Source organism: Lycorma delicatula, chromosome 5 (genome assembly GCF_047948215.1).
Source record: "Lycorma delicatula isolate Av1 chromosome 5, ASM4794821v1, whole genome shotgun sequence".
NCBI lineage: Eukaryota > Metazoa > Arthropoda > Insecta > Hemiptera > Fulgoridae > Lycorma > Lycorma delicatula.
The window spans coordinates 148,847,784-148,869,278 of NC_134459.1; the positions used below are offsets into that span (position 1 = coordinate 148,847,784).

Consider the following 21,495-nt stretch of genomic DNA (forward strand, 5'->3'; position numbering starts at 1 on the left):
CAATTGAAAGAAATTGTGTTAAAACGACGGTTTTAACACAATTGAGGAGATTCAGGAAGAAACGCAGAACGTCCTTCAAACACTTACACCTGCAGACTTCCATGGATGGATGGAATCATGAGAAAAACGCTGGGATCACTGTATCAATGCCCAAAGGGATTACTTTGAAGGAGACAGTGGAAATTATAAGTTATGGTAAGCTATTTTATTTTTATGGTAAAATTCCCCGACCCTTTGGGTAGCACCTCATATTCAAAATGCATCAACATGTGATTTAGTTATAATGAAGCTAAGAAAGGTAGATAAATGTACTCAATATAAAAATATAATGAAAAATATAATAATCAGTTTCACTGTGTAAACAAATTTTTTTTCCAAGCTGTACATAATGAATTTATGTTATATTTATTTTAAATGAACTGTATTAATTTATAAATGAATAAAACATTAGTACAAATACATTTTGGGCCACATAGTAATGTTTAATGGCCAAAAGACAGGAAATGAAAGTATACTACTTTTTTTAGCATCCAAGAGGGAACAATGTATAAATGTGGCTGGAGGTACTCAAAAACAGGACCTAGAAATGGTAACACTACCATACCAATTAATGTAGTCAGTTAACTTCTACCAAGTATGAGCAATATGTTTTAATTATAAAGATTCTTTGATATAATTATAATTTTTAATAGTGTAAGTATTATAATATTTAATAGTTTTACCTTTTATTAGTATGATAAATAATTATAATAAAATAAAATTATTTTATTTCAGTGCTGATTCGCAGTACAGCAGTGCAGTCATAAATACTAATGTAATAGTAAGTGCTACAGGAGAAGTTGTATGGTTGAGTCATGGCATTTATAGGTCATCATGTGACATAGATGTTGAATATTTTCCTTTTGATATACAAAGTTGTAATATGAAGTGGGCATCATGGACATATGATGGTTATCAAGTAAGTTTTTCATAATATTATTCTTATTTTTAATATTTAAAATTACAAAAATGTCATCTATAACATTTTTAGATGTCATGAATAACTCAAATCTTTTCTGCAGTAAACATATTGAATACTAACACCAACTGAAACTCAAGAAAGCAAGTAGGAATAGCATCATAGCACCTAAGAAAAAATGAAAAATTTTTACATTCATTTATCACAGCAAATGTTATCTTTTTTTTTATACAGTAGTTCTAATTTTAGAGCATTATAAACACAGAGGAAACACATTATTCTACAGAAATAAATGCAGATCACTTTTAAAAAAACCTATACTTTCAAGTTCATCTCTTTTGTCACAACATTTCAATGCTAGATCCCATTCAGTTGTTGCAAATGATTGTTTTCTATATCCACCTTACTAACCACAACTTCTTAATAGGAATACTTATGTCTGTAGCTAATATTTCAGGTTAGCTATAATCTAGAGGTATCCAAAACTTCCAAAGCATGGTAAAATGTGCAATAGACATCATGAAGACTACATAAAAAATACTGTTACATGTACTCTGTATTCAAAAAATTATAAGATAAAAAGATTGTAAAATTTTCATATGATTCTTCCTGATATTTTTAAAATAATGTTCATAAATATTGCAAAAAAGAATTATAAAGTATGTATGTTATTTTAAATTGTGTAACCATTAATTTATTTTAATAAATTAAATATATTTTCATGATTACAGTTAGATTTGGTGAAACAAACTGAGCATGGTGATGTCAGTAATTATCAAGCAAATGGTGAATTTGATTTGGTTAGTTTTGAACCAATAAAACATGTAGAATTCTACTCGTGTTGTCCAGAACCATATCCAGATATTACATATGTAATACGTATCAGACGAAGACCAATGTTTTATGTTTTCAATTTAATACTGCCATGTATTCTCATCAACTGCATAGGTAATTTTTAATTGAAGAATATAATGTTAAAATTCTTTAAAAAATAAGTGTTTATTTAGTATTTTACATGGTAAAATATTGGTATGCACAATGGTAAATATTGTGCATTAATTATATGCAAAAAAATAAAAAATAAAGCTAGTAATAAATTACATAAAGAATTATCAACAGATTTAATCAGTGATCTTGGTTGTTGCAGATGCTAGTGACAACTGAAAAATAATGTAAGAAATAATTTTAAGATTTTTCAGTGTCAATAAAAATTCTCACTCATTTAGGATCACTGTCAAAACTATATAAATGATGATAAATTAAAATAATACGACAGGCTTTAAAAACACTAAAAACTAGAATATAATACTATTTAATTTTTTTTAATTTTCAGTTGTTTGAAGTTAGCACATTGAAAATAAAAAAACTTTCAACAATTTAATAACACTTAATTTAGTAATTACTTCAAAAAGTCAAATTTAAAGAACTAAAACATAGTTTTTTTTATATTTTTAATGCATTCTTTTTTGATAACTTTATTTTTTTTCTCTTGATTCAGTCATTAGGATGCTATGATAAATCAACATTTGTTAATTTTTTCACTTTCCTATTAGATGTATTTCCTTCTCTTTCAACCCAGTACTTTATCTTTTCAGAGAACTGTTACTTTCATTCCTCACTCCATTTGAGATTTTCACTAACATTTCTTTTTCTTTCTCTTGAAAACCTTCATATGCTTTAATCATATTTTTATTGTCAAAACTTTATTTCTGATTTTTAATTCTTTAAAATCCTCTCTGACTTCTTTAAATCATCTGGAACTTGCTTTTAGATTATCCATTTTATCAAAGACTTGCCTTGTTAACCTACCTTGGTTCATTCTAAAAAGGTCCAAAAAAGGGCACTCTTTTCTTCCTAATTACATTTTACATTTTCTCTACCTTGCTATAGACTTTTTCCTTGGATCATATCTTGAAATCGTTCTTATTGTATTTTTTTGGGTCAAGTATTTTTCTTGCAATTTGTCTTTATACTATCTCAAGTTTATCTTTTCAACCTTTTCTATTGTAACTGATGGTTTCTGCTGTGTAGAGAACTTCAGGAAAAATTACAGTTGAGTAGTGCTGGAATTTAATTTTAGGATAAATACTTTTTTATAGTAATTTTTAATGTATGCCATATTCATTTTTAGTTTTAATGGCCTTTTCTTCACTGAGCTTTCCAGAAATCAATTCAATATTTAAAATATTTAGCTTTTTCTTTAAGGGCATTTTTAATCTTTGTCATAAAAATCTGTTTTCTGAAAGATCTGCAATCCAATTTTAGCAGCTTGGGTTTGTATTTCTGTAGTTATTCTACAGCTTCTTCTAAAGATTCTGCAAGTAATGCGATATAATTTTCAAATGTCAAACAATCTAGGGTAACTTTTTTGTTCTTGGTTCCAAATTTAATCCCTTTTGTCTCTATTTTTTTTCTCCACTTCACAGAGTTCTCTTGACAGTGTTCTGGGATCCCAAACATGTGTTTGCAACTTGCTACCTAAAAGCTGGGTCCACTGTAAATTCTGTGTGATACAGAGAGACATTAAAACATCTTAGATGATGTACGTGTTGTGTTCAAAAATGTTCAACACGGAGCTGACAATTCTGCAACACAATAATGCTCAGCCACACATATTTTATGCAACTGCCAAGGCTCTTGTGAAGTAGAAATTAAAACCTACTTACTCTCTCCAATCCCCCATATTCCTAGATTTACTCTGTAATTTTCACTTCTTTCCACAATTATAGAGGAATATTAAGGATATTCATTTCACCATGAATGATGAACTGAAGGGCGCAGTATGGTCATGGATAATGGAAAGATTGTCAGAATTCTACATTGACAGAATGTGAAAATTGGTTCACCACAGAGAGAAATATGAAGCTGTAAATGGTAACTACATGGGAAAATAAATGTATGTTTTTATTATAAACAAAATTTACTTTTATGCTATATTTATTTTGTTTGACTATCGCTTTTCATTTGTGAGTTATAAAAAATAATATTCAACCTGACTATAATCCTAGTAAAGACAATTATTTTTGTATGGATTTGAATACTAGTAGATTGTGGATACCGGTGTTCTGTGGTGGTTGGGTTTCAATTAACCACACATCTCAGAAATGGTTGACCTGAGACTGTACAAGACTAGACTTCACTCACACACATACATATCATCCTCATTCATCCTCTACCTGACGGTAATTCCTGGAGGCTAAACAGGAATTATAGAAGTCAATCTGACTATAATAACAGTTATATAGCTAAACACTACTCATTTGAAATGTTTTTCATAATTTCAGTCCAAGTTAGTGGTGAGTATTTACTAACAGAAGCAGGTATCACTTACTACTTGCTACAATAATAACATGTTTGTGCTCAATTTGAAATTTAATTTTTTGTAATGATACACTGAATCAAATTGTATAATCAGTTTTAAAAAACTTATTTTAAAACAAAATACAACCACGTATTAACACACTTGAACATTATGAAAAGTTTAAATGTACAAAAGCAGTTAACAATAATAATACTAAATAATCAGACATAATTCAAATGATATACACTTTTCAACCACATTATTCTTAATATGTGTGTGCCTTATTAAAGTAGAACCACCAGCAGTAACAGTAACTGGTGGTGTCAGTGTAAAAAAAAACAGCAGCAACAGTCACTGAGAAGAACTGCAAAGATGAATGATTACACTTTTAAATAGGTTTTTAAAAAACACCTTATTATAAATTTGGTTCAGTTATTAAAAAGTGGCTTTATGGTTCAAAATGTTAAATTTCAGATTAATATTATTGGCGATCATCACATAAAAGAACACACAAAAAAATGTACATAGTCATAATTTTCTTGTATTCTAATACAAACATTAAAACAAATGGTATAATTACAACCGTAACTAATTTTTTCCCTAAGCATAAAATAATGACAACTACACTAGCTATACAAATAGTATTCAATATATACACAATGCAAGGATAATTTCAGTTGATAATGACTAGAAATAAACTCAGACATTTTTTGGTATCACTCATTTTATTCAAAATAAACTAATGACTCAATATTAAGAATAAAGAGAGTGTAAAAAAATCTCTTTAAAAAATGAGAGTTATATGATTAATTAATTTAACAATGCACAACAGTTTTATCAATTCAATCACACTAGAATAACAATTAAACAATTTATTAATACAAAATAGATTATAGTGATTTTTTAGTTTTTATTGTCTGGATAAACAATGACGTATAAAACATGAATTATTTTATTATTTTTTTTATATATGATCTTTGTATTTTTTTACATAAGTTTTTAATGCATAAATAAAAGATAAGTTATGTCAGATTAAATTAGTCATATAATTAGTAAAGTATTATATTTGTTTATCCATACAATGATAAAATAGAAACTGATATGTAAGCAATTTTATCAGAACTCACATTTCAAGCCAGCATAAGGCAATTAATTCTGGCTAATGAATAGCTAAAATAGAATATTTCACTATCTTTTAATATATACAGAGTAAAGAAGTAAAAAACATATTAAATTATAATTTTAACTCAGATTTATGATTTACATGTTTCCAGATTATTATCACTAGTTTACAAATAGAAGTGGTATGTTTTCTATTTTAATAGTAACATATTTATTTAATTTTGTTTGTACAGCATTACTGGTATTTTATGTGCCTTCTGAATCAGGAGAAAAAGTTACTTTGGGAATCAGTGCTCTGCTTTCAATGACTGTGTTTCTAATGACTATTAGAGAAACACTACCTCCTACAGAGAAGACTCCATTAATTAGTATGCATAGCACAATCTTAATACCTTAATATATAAATGATATCATAAGCATATAAGCAAACAACAAACCTGCACATATTTATATATGTGCCTGAGTGAACACATGTACAGTAGCATGGAAATTAATCCGAAAACAAGGAAATTTTTATTTATTTCTATGTTCTGGTTTCACTGCTTGACCACACCCATTCTCTAAATTGTCTGTGTAATGTAACTTATCATTCTTTGATTATTTAGCAATTTTCATCTTATAAATAGTGTTTTGTGATTTTTTTTTTTTTCATTTTTTACTATAAAATCATATTTTCATACTTTTTTGTTCTGTGTCTTGAATATGTGTATATAATAATGTGTAACCTCAAGAAAGAGTTTGAAAATTGTTTTTCTTTCTGAGCATACCAGTATAACATGACTCCTGAGTATAACATAACATAAGTATAACATAACATAACATGTATAACATAACATGGCTCCTGAGTATGTTGGACTAGGTTAAGTGAATGCTATTATTTTAAAACAATTTAAAGAAATTCATTCTTTTTCACCTCAAAGGAAAGGTAAGTGTGGCTATAAAAGAAAAAATACCCCAGCACAGAAGCAGTTATTAGTGATAAAAAGTAAACTTGATTCAAAATTATCTGTTGTGGACTTAAATCAAGAATTAGCACTCAGTAGAACAGATTTATATGTGACAACTGTTAGACACTGACTTCTTGCAGCTGAATGGAAAGTTCATCAAACATCTAAAAAGCACACCAGCAATGTGCACAAAAAAGGCTTTTGTGGACTAAAGCACATGCTAACTGGACCAAAGAAGACTGGAAAAATGTTATGTTTTGACAAGTCACATTTTTATGTTCAGGAGCAAAGGGTTCCATACTTTAGGAAAGTTAACATTTGATAATGCATTACCAGCTCATATCCAACAATCAGTTAAACATCCCCAGAAAAAAATGTTTTGGGTTGTTTCACATTTGAAGTTCATTTCTTGTGAAATGAACTTCCATCTTGTGAAATATCCATCACTTGAAAAGTGATGGATATATCAAGATTCTGAAGGAAAGTGTGACATAACTTCAAAAAAATTCCCACATGGTAATGGAGTTTTCTCACGAGCCATACTGCCAAAAAAAGTGGAAAATTGTTTCGAAGAATAAAACATTAAAATGCTACAGTGGCCAGGCAACTCCCAGGTTTAAACCCAATTGTAGATCACTGGACCACAGTCAAAAAATGACTAAAATGAATTGCAGTACAAAAATTGACCTCATTAAGCAATATTATCAGTATGGTTTCATAATGAACAGATCAAACAAATGTGTAGTCACTCGTTGAATTGATGCAAAATCATGTATGTGAAGTGATTAAGCATAAGGGAGGACATATTAATTACTAGATATTCACAAACTGCACAGGTATGATTTTTTTCTACATAAAGTTACTTTTTATGAAATAACATCTGTATTTGGATTAATTTACACACTACTGGATGAATTTTTTTATCTTGGATTTTTGTTGTCAATATCATACTCGTATATATAACATCGGCGAATATGATCATGGACGGTTGTTCGATTTAGGTTCAACGCTGTCACGTGATTTGTTGCCAATCATCATGAGCTCCTTACAATTGAGTCCCAAACTGCTTCAATGTTTTCTGGGATTCATTGACCTCCTAGTGGTTTCTATTTTAGAGCTGAACCCGTCTCCTTGAAATTCTCAACCCATGTCTTGATGGCACGGCAAGATGTGGAATGTGACCATTAAAACGTATGCATTCCTGGAAGCTAATGCTGAGATTTTCCATGGCACTTTGAAACACCTCCATGTGAATTGCAGCAATTTCTTCTCGAATCCTTGTTTTCAACTCATCATTTGTCATTGGGCGAGTGGTATACACTTTACTTTTGAGGTGGCCCCACAAGAAAAAATCACACACCGACAAATCTGGTGATTTTGGGAGCCAATGAATGTTGCCAAACCATGAAATTATGTGGATTCCAAAGAGCTGTTGAATGGCTGCCATTGATGGTCTCGTAGTATGGGCCGTAGCTCTATCTTGCTGAAACCAAGGATTATGAGATCAGGAAAGTTTTGAAGTTGTTCTGCTATAAACATTTCGAGCACATCAACATATCATTCAGATGTTACACTTGTATTTCCTTTCTATTCTGAATGTATTTCTTTGTTTGATCTATTTCTTGCTTCAAAGTTGTCATTTAGTTTTGGGCCATATATCTTTCTAGCAATTGTTCATCCTATCTTATCCAATCTTTCAGCTAACCCTGCTCTATTATAGTTAAGTGTTATTGTTTATTATTATTTTTGTTTTTTATATCTTTTTTTATGTGGTTATTAGGTTTGTGAATGCTGGTTTAAATATTTCTTTATTGTAAGTTTTAGTAATGTTTTTGATGATATTAGTATAAAAATACTTTAAATATATCTTTTCATTCTTTTGTGTCTTATTATGTATTGTTTGAAAGGTAGTTCTTATTTTGTTATTGTGTTTTGATAGTTGTTTTTTTTTATAGATATTATAAACCGCTATAAGTTTTATGATTTTTATTTCATTATTTAACTTTACTTTGTTATTATGTTTGTATTTTATTGCTCTATTAATCACATTTGTACAATTGTTAATTTTATGAGATCAATGGCTACACAAATAAAACACTTATAAAAACATGATCGATAGAGCATTTATATAATTTTAAATCAAAATGAAAATTAAAATGACTAATGAATTTGAATACATTAAAAATATTGCAAATAAAATTGGTTATAATGATAATTTTACTGAAAAATTACTAACAAAATATATAAATAATAGAAATATCTGGAAAACCACAATTAAATTCGCAAACAATAATGATTATAATAATAAACCTAACTTGCCCTGAGGTAGGTAATCCCCATGTCCGGAACACAACATCTACATTCCACGTCCAGGGCGGAAACAGCTGTGCTTACGTACAGTACTTATAGCTGGCTAACGGGGTTCCGAGTAAATTCTTCGGTTATGCTTCTTACTTTTGACCTGGTTCCAACTTCAGGTCACCAGACGGATTGGATTTTTCGGCCACCTGCAGGATATGGACAAACAAACGATTTGGAAATGGATTCATACCACCATTACAGCTGGCGATGTGGCGGTCACGGTCGAAGTTATTTGCAGGTGCAACGGAGGTCTTTCGCTGTCCACATACCCCCCGCGATGGCAAGCATGTAGTTAAGGTGCCCATGTTTTTCGGGGCATGGCAGCCCTGAAAACCTCGGTGTGTAAGGGCCTGGAGTCAGTGCAGAGACTGCGCATCCGCCCTCTGCCAAGACATATACCGGTTCCACCGGAGTACCGGAACGGACCTCCAGGGTTGGTAGCCCTGGAGTGGGGGTGTACCCCGGCGGCTAGCCTTACTACAGAAGGGATCAAATGTTCATGCAAGCTGAACAACCAAACGTGGCAGAGGGTTCACGTAAACACCCTCGTCTAGAACCGGCCGTTTCGCCTGAGGCAAAACGGAGAAAGTGTAGAGTTTAAGAAAATTGAAGGTGAAGCTAGAAAAACCTTGCATAAAGCTTTTTTCAAGAATAGTAATTTTCCAAAGCCTAAGTATCTGGTCATTACAAAGGAGGATGGTAATTTCTCGAGAGTGAGTCCTTTTCTCATTGCTCGAGAAATAACTAAAAGCGCTGGAGGCCCTGTGAAGGAAATAAGAAAAACCTTTAATGGACTTCATGTGGAGACTGTGAATGATGCACAGTCTCAGAAAATCCTAGGGCTCCAAAAGATAGGAGATTTTGCTATACGCGTCGATCCCCACGGCACGCTCAACACCTCAAGGGGTGTTGTGGTCTGTCGGGATCTTCTTAACTGCACGGAGCAGGAAATTGTCAAAGAATTAGCACCACAAGGAGTATTAGAGTGTCGGAGATTGAACATGAGAAGGAATGGCGAAGTCCTACCTTCAGCCTCTCATGTTCTTACTTTTAACCGGCCAACTTTGCCGGAGAAGATTAGAGCGGGCATACACCGATTAGACGTGCGAGCATTTGTCCCGCAACCAATGCGATGTTTTAAGTGCCAACGCTTTGGCCACACCGCTGTTAGGTGTGAGAGGCCGCAAATGTGCGTGTGCGGTGACGAAGTACATGAAGGAGAGCCATGTAAGGAGCCTCCTACTTGTATTAACTGCAAAGGACAGCATTCCTGTAGATCCAGGAACTGGCCTGTATACAAAGACGAAGTAGCTGTGCAGGAAGTAAAAACCCTGCAAAAGGTCAGCTACTTCGAAGTAAAAAAGATTGTGAATGCCCGCAGACCTAGAGCAACAACAACCTATGCTCAGGCTGCAGCTGCTACTCCTGCTCCTGCTCCAGTTGCTGTTGATGAGAATGCAGTCATTAACAAACTTGTGCCTACTTTGGCTGGCTTAATTGAAAGGATCATTGAAAATAAAATGAAGCCTTTCAGCAGCAAAGCAGCTATTAAGCCAAGAATAATTGTACAGCCTCCTGCAGATACATCTTCAAAACAGAAAGTTGCTCCTGACCAAAAGAAAATGGACGTTAAACCAGAAGTTCAAGTCCGTCTTAGTGAGATATTAGATGATCAGAAGAAAGTGATTGCTTCGAAGTCCGTTATGGAGGCTCCCAAGCCTCCTGCAACTGAAGTGATCTCTAAGCGACAAAGGCCACAAAAAACCTTACAGAGGGGGCCAGTGTCCCCCCCTTCCACAGGCGGTAACCAGTGCTGCTCCCGTGTCGGGGCTCGGCCAGGTAGCCGCCTCTCAATCGGCGCCTGAAACCGGCGCCGATCCATGCCCGTCGTCCTCGGCGGCTTCTGTTGCCTCCGATTCGGAGACTAGAAGCTATACGGGCGACGACGTTCTCCGCGAACATGATGCTGTTCGCAATATGGAGAAAAAAAGAAAAAAAGGATGGCCGAAAGGAAAACCTAGGCTATAATTTAATTTAAAATCAGCGAGTCGATAGTACAATGGAACATCAACGGATGTTTTTCAAACATCCATGAGCTCCAACGCTTGGTACATGATGTAGACCCGATTTGTATATGTCTGCAAGAAACACATTTCAGCCGAAATGAAAATTTTAAATTAAAAGGATATGATATATTTCGGCGAGATCAACCGCCAAATGTAAGAGTTAGAGGTGGAGTAGCCATACTAACATCGACCAGAGCTACCGCCGAAGCTGTTGATCTGAATACAAACCTACAAGCGGTCGCCGTTAGAATGAAGCGTCCGCTACAGGTCACTGTTTGCAGCATATACCTGCTGTTCTTTGATTGGAAGGAGGATGACATAGCACGATTAATTTCTGAGCTTCCCCCACCTGTTTTACTGGTGGGTGATTTTAATGCTCATAATTCTCTTTGGGGATCGGATCGAATAGATCCCCGTGGAAGAGAATTGGAAAAGTTCCTGATAATGCTTTTAAACGATTGGTCAGGAACCTTCTTCAATGCCAGAGATGGATCGACGTCCTGTATAGATCTTGCACTCATAAGCGGATCGATAGCATCGAGGTACAGCTTCCATGTTTTAGATGATTTGCATGGAAGTGATCATTTCCCGGTGCAAATTGTAACTGATGTTACAAGAAAAATATATCCCATCTCTAAAAGATGGTTGTTTGAAAATGCAGATTGGACGAGCTTCACAGCTAGAACGATACTCCCTGAAACAACTGGAGTTAAGGGGGACGATGTCGACGCTATAACAAATGCGATAATTGAGTCGGCATCGAGATTTATTCCCAAAACATCTGGGAAACTTACGAAGAAACCCGTTCCATGGAGGAACGAAGAAAGAAAAGGGTGTATAACGCCTTTAAGAAACGTCCTACCTCAGAAAATCTTATTGCCTTTAAGAAATACAGGGCGTATGCAAAACGTTTCATGATAGACTCGAAGAAACGATCCTGGCAGCAATACGTGTCATCTATCGACAGAACCACTACTGCATCAGATGTTTGGAGTAAAGTGAAGGCGATTTGTGGGCGTAAAAATTTTGCGCTCATAACTAGCCTTCAAGATGAAGATGGAATTAAGGACACTCCAAACGAAATCGCTGAGTTATTGTCCAATCACTTCGAGCAGGCCAGCAAACCTGCCAACTACGAGGAAGGTTTTCGGACCAAAAAATAATAACTTGAAGGTCTACTAAATTTTAGAACTGAGTATAATTACTCATATAATGTACCATTTAAAATGGAAGAATTTGTGAAAGCGTTGGAAAAAGCAGGCAACACAGCTGCTGGTCCGGATGAAATCCATTATAATATGATCAGACAGCTGAATACCACTGCAAAACGCAGATTATTAGAATTGTATAATCAGATATGGCGGGATGGAATGTACCCGCAACAGTGGAAAAAAGCTCATATTGTTCCAGTAACAAAGAAAAAGAAAAATTTAACAGATCCCAATAGCTATCGTCCTATCACCTTGACGTGCGCTATGGGAAAAATATTCGAAAAAATGATTAATAATCGACTCGTTTGGGTTTTGGAAAAAGAAAACCTGATATCACCATATCAAGCAGGTTTTCGTCAATACCATTCTACCACTGATCAAATGATTAACTTAGAGAACGTTATATATAACAGCTTTATTACAAGAAAACATTGTGTCGGAGTTTTGTTTATCTTCAGAAGGCTTTCGATATGACTTGGCGTCATGGTATAATGCTCCAGATAAATGAATGGGGCATTCGTGGCAAACTGCCAATCGTATTGAGCAACTATATGAATGACCGTACTTTCCAAGTATGTGTCAACAACGAATATTCATCTATAAAAATCTTGGAAAATGGCATACCACATGGTTCGCCGTTGAGCGGTACCTTGTTTATGATCGCCATTAATAAATTGATATTAGCCATTCCAGTAGAAATCAGCAAAAGCGTCTATGTTGATGATTTGGCAATTGTGTATGCCAGCAACAAGACTGCTATGGTGAAATACAAATTGCAACGAGCGATCAACGCTCTAAATGAAGTTGCGAGGAATAATGGATTCCAATTTTCACCAGAAAAAACGTGCTGTGTACACTTCTGTAGGAAGAGAATTCCTCATCAAAGTCCTACGTTGACAATCGGCAATAATCCAATACAATATAAAGACAACGTGAGATTTTTAGGACTAGTATTGGATAAATCCCTTACATGGGGATTACACATACAGGACTTGAGTGTTAGATGCAAAAAGCCCTAAACATTATCAAATGTTTATCGAATATCAATTGGGGCTCAGATAAAGAGATATTATTGAGACTGTATAAGGCATTGGTTCAACGAAACTAGACTACGGATGTATTGTATATTCATCCGCTAGGAAGTCGCATTTAAGAAAGTTAGACGTAATTCATAATAGCGGAATTAGACATGCGACAGGCGCTTTCCGCACAAGTCCGGCGACAAGTCTAATGTCCGAAGCCGGAATAATGCCACTTCATTATAGAAGAGAGATCCTTTTGTTAAGATATGCAGCAAACGTATGGGCTTTTCCTGCCCATATAAATAATAACCTTTTCATGAATCATCCAATGGCTGCAGTATATAAACGTCGTGCTACCTATTCCAGACCAGCCGGAATTAGGTACCACGAATTAAGAAGAAAATACGAAATTGCTATTCCAGATACAATAGCAATTTCCACAAGAGAAATACCGCCATGGCTTTTACCAGCGGTAAATACAAGGTTGGATCTCTCTCAGGGAGAAATAAAAAAGAAGCCAGCAGTGATCATCCAACAGGAATTTTTGGCAACCGTCAGTAGTTACGAAGAACATATTAGAATTTATACTGACGGTTCTAAAACCGAACATGGTGTTGGATGCTTCATATATGTAAATGGAGAAGCCCATTGTTGGAAACTGCCAGATATGGCCAGTGTTTATACGGCAGAACTTACTGCCATTCAGCAAGCTCTTCGCTTCACAGAACATTATTGCGAAGAGAGAGTGCTAATTTGTTCCGATTCTCTAAGTGCACTTGTTGCAATCCGGAACAAAAACATTAAGGATGTCCTAATTTCAAACATCCTGTCTATTTTATACGTTTTAAATCAACGAGGGCAGCAATGCATATTTTTATGGATTCCAGGGCATGCTGGTATTACAGGTAATGAGAGCGCAGACGAAGCTGCCAGAAAGGCAACATTCTGCGATGATTTGGATGCATTTCCTGTAAGAGTGGCAGATGTTAAAAACTGTCTAACTAACGTAGTTAAAAACAAGTGGAATACTGAATGGAGGAGTTTAAATACAAAATTAAACTCAGTTAAAACTTCTCCATATAAATGGAAAAGCGACGTGAAGTTGACTCACCGAGAACAAGTAGTTGTGACCAGACTTAGAATCAGTCACACGCGATTAACAAATTCATATTTGTTAACCGGCGAAGAGAGACCAATGTGCGGTGTTTGTAATAAAACACTGACAGTCAAGCATCTAATAGAAGAGTGTACCATATATGAGGACTTCAGAAAGAGGTTCCGTCTTAGAAATGATATTACTGCTGATCTGGATAATGGAAATGAAGAAAAGATAGTTGCTTTTTTACACGCCAGTGGACTTCTTAGTCCACTTAGTTAAGTCTAAAAGTGAAAAATTTTAAGCTGTGATAAAGAGTCTCTAAGAGGTAGTTTCATTTATTTATATATGGGAGTCTCGAAGCGTGGCACGTATAGTGACGGGAGGTAGCCCTCTTGCCTAGGCCACCCTGGCTCGTCTGCATTCAAGAGCAGTGAGTCGGGGTGTGTCCGATGATGGGATGAGGAACCCTCAAGGGTGGACTGAGGGCGCGAGGCTATGGGTAAGCGCAATGGATACCTGTAGCCTGTTTATAAGGAGTCAACTGCCACGGCATCCTGGCGCGACTAATATACTACTTCACGGCGGTTCTTGTCGCCCGGAGGGTGCTAAAATTAACAACTAAACGAGACGGGTATAAGAAAATAAATGGAATGGTATGGTATTGTTTTTATAGTTTTACTTTTATCTTCTTTGAGAATTTTATCTCAAATTTTAATTTTGGGGCCTTTTACACCCCATAAGTGTTGTTTTGTTTTTGTGGTGTTTTAATGTTTCTGTGTAGTTTGTGTTTTTAAATAAAATGTAAGGGCCCTTTACACCCTTACATATGACGATCCTCATGGTGATACTAATTTCCTTTAAGAATGTGATGAGGGCTAATGACCTTAGTAGTCGATGCCCGTAAAAATACAAAAAAAAGAAAATAAACCTAACTTAATTAAAGAATATATTAATTTAAATATCAAAATAGTTACACTAATAAAATAACCAATATATTTTATAAAAATATGTTAAATCAATTCATCAAAATATAGAAAGTAATAAAATAAATACACAATATAATATTTCTTATAAATCTAGTAAACCTATTCAGTATATTTTTCATAATAACGAAGGCAAAAATAAATTTTAACTTTGTGAAATATACACAATTAAATGTAATGATTGTGATCATATGTACATAGGATAAACCATCAGATCTTTCAATAAGAGGTTTTCACAACAGTTGAATAATTATAAAAGAGGTAATATTAAGTTTTCGAAAGTTACTGATCACCTCATAAAAAAATAATCACACAATTACTGATACATACCAACTTAGAAATATTGGAGATAAATAATAATGATAATAAAGAAAAAAGATGTACTAGAAAAATATTATATTTGTAAATTTAAAAATAATTACAGATTAATGAATTAAAAAACTGAATACAGTAGTTATTTATTTAGATTAAAAGTAGTATTACCACTCACTATTATAGCATAGTATATGAAGAAAGTTTATTTTAATTTAATGACAAAACATGTTATAATATAATAAATGTAACCTTGTAATTTTAACTGTTGAAGTAATTTAACTTTGAAATTGCTCCAGTTAGGTAAGTGTTCTTACTGTTTTTGACTGTATTTGATGGTCTTGGTTTTACATTTAATTTTATTTTATTCAATATAGTGGATATATAGTACACTTGAAAAGATATACTTATGTATACATAATATAATATTGAAGTAATTAATTAATATATATTCTGTATTTCAGGTATGTATTATGGCGTAAGTATCTGTCTTGTATCATTTGCATCAGGTTTATCAGTTGTAACACTAAATGTATATCATCGTGGAGTAAGAGGTACAAAAGTTCCTTCCATATTTAAATCTCTTATATTAGGAAAACTTGCACGTCTAGTATTTTTGCAGTTTGAACCACGTGAAAAGCAGACTCCAGTAAGTAATCATAATTTTATATATCTGAATGTAATATTTTAATCACTAATATGAAACAACACTTTAAAAATATTAAAAATTATTGACTTGCTTTAAATTTATATGAAAATTATTTTTGTAGAAAATCTTTCCAGATTAATTTATTTAAGCTCCTTTAACAGAGTTACTGGGGGACTATTTGCTAACGACACACTTATCTTAAAAAACCACTTTAGTAATTTAGAGCGTTTTCAAACAAAACGTAGATAAAAACGTTATTTGGATATAAATTAAAGTTTCCTCACCTTTTTAAGATCAATGGTAAAAGTAATAGTCTTGTTCAGTTTCATGTCCTCCTTATTAATGATAAATAAACTAACTCTTTTCTTCTTACTTATGTAAGGCACATAAATTTGTTATTCTAGTTGATGAGTTTAACAGCTGTCTTATATGATATATTTTTTCTTTCTAATTGTATTGTTAGTCTAAAACAATCACTAAAGGATGTAACTTATATATTAAACTAGATATTTATATAATACTCTTTTTAAATATTAATATTCTACATGTAACTATTTTAAACTTAACAATGTATCTAAATGTGTTATAAATTAACTATAAATAAAACATATACTGGTCAGACTAACACAAATTTTATTTAAAGATATTAATGATTCAGTGGCATAAGTTCTGAATAATGAAAGGTACACTTAGGCACAGTTATTCAAAACAAGTCTCACCAATAATACCACAGAAAAGAGCTGCATAATTCACTCCAAAAAGATTTTTTTAAAAGAGCATTTTTCATACAAATTGTTTGAGCAAGTAACATTGGACAACAAATTTCATTTTTTGTTTGTTATTAGAATGATAATATCTGAATCTTTTAGTATTTTTGACACTGATTTCAAATATGTAAATGGTTTCTTTCTATTACGCATTTTTGTAATTACCTTTTTTTTTGTAACAAAAAATCATTGTGACAGTAGTATAACAATAATTATACATGCAATTTCTATAGCCTAAAATCTGCTTCTTTTTGATTTTCTGGCGTAATTTGCTGTAGGTACATCAGTCTAGAGATTCCAGCAGTAGTTAACTAGTATTCTTGGGTGCCATTTACCCTGGTAGCATGTTTTTATGGTGCATATTTCCTGGTAAAAGTTTTCTCCATATTCGTCACTTACACTCCAACATTAATTGGGAAAAGACCCAGATGAGAATCTAAGAAGGGAATCTTCAGTGACAGATTACATCCAAGAGCTTTATAGTCTTTAAGAAGCTCAGTAATAATTCTTTATAGTTATCTGTCTTATAATTTCCAAGGAAGTTGTTTACAATCTTTTTAAAAGATTTCCATGCAGCAAACTCATACAGTTATTCAAACTATCTTCAAATTCAATATCATTCAAGAGTTTTCTTATTTGCAGTCCAACAAAGATACCTTCCTTTATCTTAGCCGTACTTAAAAAGTGAAATCCAGTCCTATCATGATCCATTACTTTAATGGAATTTCTCATTAAAATTAGCTTAATGTGAAGTGACGGAAAGTAAAGATTTTTAAGGTTTAACTAGTGCTGGACTCACAATAATCTTCTCTCCTACAGTTAACATTTCATTTTTTGGCCACTCTTTTTTAACATAATAATTATTCCCATCTCTGCTGTCTTACTCACACAAAAATCAGTAATATTCAGGATACCCAAGTTGCAAACAGAGTAATAGTGCTATCACTTTCAGGTCTCTACAAATGTTTCTCATATTGAATCATAACCATCACAAGTTTCATACGATCCCTTCATGTGAGCTGCATAAGCTAAAGGGAGTGTTGACATATTATTTCAAAAATGAAGAAAGAATGCTTTCAAACTACACGTTGAGGAGTCTATAAAAAGATGCCATTCATGGCAGGATAGAGCATATGTCCCAAAGTTTCTAGTAAAAATTCCACATCATTACAGTAAACTAAGTCCTCATATTGGAAGAAGGAACATTAAAATTCACACTGCCAGTCACAGAAACACTTATTTTAATATTGTATTGTAAAAGATTCCTTTCTCTCAGTCCTGATGCAAGAATTTCTGCTTGATTCTGGGATAAATAGAAATCAAGAATGATATCATTTAATTTTGACTGATTACTTAAGTGTGGTTTAATATTTATATTTTCAAAAAGTCTGGGTCTCTCCTTTATTCATCATCTGATAAATCTGCACAACCTTCAACATCAACAGCTTATTCCCATGTTTTTGGAATACATTTGTATACTGTGGACTCTGAGGCACTGGTCTTATAGCAGAGGGAATATCAGGATATTTAATATGTTCAGTCTTAGCTGTTACCCCTGACATTTTTGTTATACAATAATAGCAGTTTGTGAAGTGATCCTTTGGTTCTCTCCAAACCACTGGAATTGCAAATTTCATGAACGAGATCCATTCAACCAACCAGTCACCAGCATTAACAATGATGTTATATTTCTCCTTGGAGACTTTAAGGTTACCTTACCACAAATGTAGCACAAACTGTCTGGATGTTTAATGCAAATGTGAGTGTGTGTGTGTGTGTGTGTGTGTGTGTGTGTGTGTGTGTGTGTGTGTGTGTGTGTGTGTGTGTGTGTGTGTGTGTGTGCGTGTGTGTGTGTATGTGTGTGTGTGTGTGTGTATGTGTGTGTGTTTGGGGGGGCATTTTTATTAAAAGGTTTACTGCAATACACTTACAAACACGTATTACAAAACTTCAAACACCTTATACACACATTAATGCAGTACATACACTGACTTAAGGTAAATAAAATCATAAATTGGTACACACATAAGAGCTCACACTTGATGATGGTAGTTGAGACTTTTCTTAGGCAGCATGATACATTGTTTTTGTTTACAGTATTACATCCAGCACTGAGTCATCAAAAAAAAATTCATACTCATGTGATTAATGGGCGACATATAATTAGATTTAGAAAAAACATTCTAATTTCTCTGTAACTAATAATAATATTTATTTTTCATGGCTATTTAGCAACTTATGCTACAATAAATAAATAATACATTGTACTAGCATTGTTCATGCACATGTACTTGCTGGAAAATAAATCTGAGGCTGATAGGGAAGTTCTGACTTCATATTTGAAATCGGTGCCCAAATTATACATAAGATTCAGCAAACAACTATGTAGCAAAAGCATTGTTCACTAGTGTAATTATTGTCTCTAAACTATACTAAAAAATTTAGCTTTATAATTATAAAAATTGCCCATTTATTTAATGCATATGAATTATTTTTTTTTATTTTTGTTGTTTGTGGGGGAAAAACGCCTGGGCGTTATCATCGCCTGGTAGTTATTATTAAAAGGGTAAAATAACTTCAAAATAATAAACCATGCAAGGTGTAAATGTAATATTAATCATTTAATAAAAATTTACTAAAACAAGGCAAGAAGGCAAAATAAAACCCAAAACTAATATCATAGCTAAAGTTGGTAAAATATAAAAGATAAAATAATAGAATAAAGTAAGTATAAAAACTTACCTACCTCCGATGGGTTGTGCAAAAATCCCCTCCCCGGATAGTAAAATTAAACACATAGAACTAAAAAATCAAATCGAAAATAAAGGTTAAAATTATTAAAAAACTCTCCTTACAGAAAAACATATATGAGTATATTAAATCCTTTGCAGTAACCCAGTACTATGCAAAAAGAGAAACATCCGTTCCAAAATCCCGCCATCATTGCACAAGATATCACGAATGCTGCTGGGTATATTAAACTGACGACGCAACGCCGCATAACATATGCAGTCCACGAGAATTATGACTGGTGGTAAGTTACCAGTTGAAGAAACATATTAACAAGAAATAAATGACCTTGCAAGTAAAAAATTCTTGTAGATTTGACATATCAAGTCTACTTATATATAGCATGTTGTCATAATTTATAATTTTTGAAGAGGCAGTGTTTACAGTTTCCCTTTCTATCATTAGTATATCTTGTAATATATAATCTTGGTCATATTTTCCCACAAACTTGAGGTCACAGTAGCATTTGGCCTTTCAGAAAAAAAGTTCTATTGGGGTAAATTTTTGTGATAACCTGTCCCCACTTCGGGTTGGTTATCACATACATTGGAGTTGATTGTTACGAGTTATTTAGATGGCAAAAAAGAAATCATTTATTAAAAAAAAAGTTGTATTAGGAATAGAAAAATCAAACAATGATATGGATAATATCAATATACTAATACATAGATACATACTTAAGATTAATTTAGATACTAAAATAGCAATTTAAGTAAATATTTAAGAAAATATACTATATTAGCCTAGTCACTTTCTAGTGTACTCTCATAATGTTGACTTTTATAAAAGTTATTTGACCCAGGGGTTCATATATGAGATCACTTCTTACATTCTATTCACTGGATTCATTTTTCCTTAGTTTCCTACTGTTAGAAAATGGTTCAAAAAAAACTAAACAAAAACAGTCATCATTATCCTCTTTTCACTAATTGAGATTTTCATTCCTTCTTCCTTTTTTATGTTTTGCATTCTTGTTATTTACAGTTGCATTCTTAAATAGACATATGTTTGATTTTTTTTTATTTACTTTTTCAGCTAGTTCTTTAAGCTTTCTTTTAACTGAAAAAATCTGTTAAAATTGCCATATCTCTTTTTCGGTAGTTATTTCTATCTGTATTTTTTCTCCAGCCTTTGGTAAAGATCTTACTACAAGAGGTGACTTGCGCACATTGCTGGGCCTGAATTGAGGTTCATATGAGTTATCTTCAGACATCTCTGGAAGTGTTTATTTGGGTGTCCTGAAAGCTCCTTTGCAAGCTGTTCTGGAAGCTGGTTCGCAGGCTGCTCTCTGTAAGTCACATTGCTTTGTGCAAAATCCACATCTGTGAATATATCACAATTTAATGGATATATTCCTGTGCACCAAAATCCTGAAAAAATATTAGATGGAGTCATTGCAAGAGAATATGCACGAGAAACGAGTTGTGGTATATCGTAAATTGTCAACGTTCTCCCTGGGTTGTAATCATTCAATTGTCACAAGCTGAGTTGAAGAATTTCTTGAATTTCTTGTTGAGACAGTGCAATCAAGAGGCTGGAGCTTATGTGAACAATGTGGAGGTAAAGATAACATGACAATTCCATTGGATCTAGCGAAATTGCACCCTTCTATGCTAGGATGGGAGCCAAAAAGAAGCAGACATGGATTCTCAGGTGTGGTTTTTGTGTGCTTATGGAAATGATTTAAAAATAATTTGAAATCAGCTTCTTGCATCCACATATATATTTGCAGTTCCACCAAAATCTGCAGGTGCAGTATCTTTTCTTTTTCCTGTTTAGCCTCCGGTAACTACCGTTTTTAGATAATACTTCAGAGGATGAATGGGGATGATATGTATGAGTGTAAATGAAGTGTGGTCTTGTACATTCTCAGTTCGACCAATCCTGAGATGTTGTGGTTATTTGAA

The 21,495-nt window shown here is 33.3% G+C and overlaps 1 protein-coding gene across 1 annotated transcript in view; it reads left to right on the forward strand.

Annotated features, from left to right (window-relative positions):
• LOC142325477 (neuronal acetylcholine receptor subunit alpha-7-like) overlaps positions 1-21,495 on the forward strand; it is a 909,238-nt gene that overhangs the window by 880,909 nt on the left and 6,834 nt on the right. The window contains exons 4-7 of the mRNA XM_075367292.1: positions 775-958; positions 1,690-1,906; positions 5,615-5,749; positions 15,847-16,031. Coding sequence (XP_075223407.1) covers positions 775-958; positions 1,690-1,906; positions 5,615-5,749; positions 15,847-16,031 — 721 coding nt within the window. The remainder of the gene's footprint in view (positions 1-774; positions 959-1,689; positions 1,907-5,614; positions 5,750-15,846; positions 16,032-21,495) is intronic.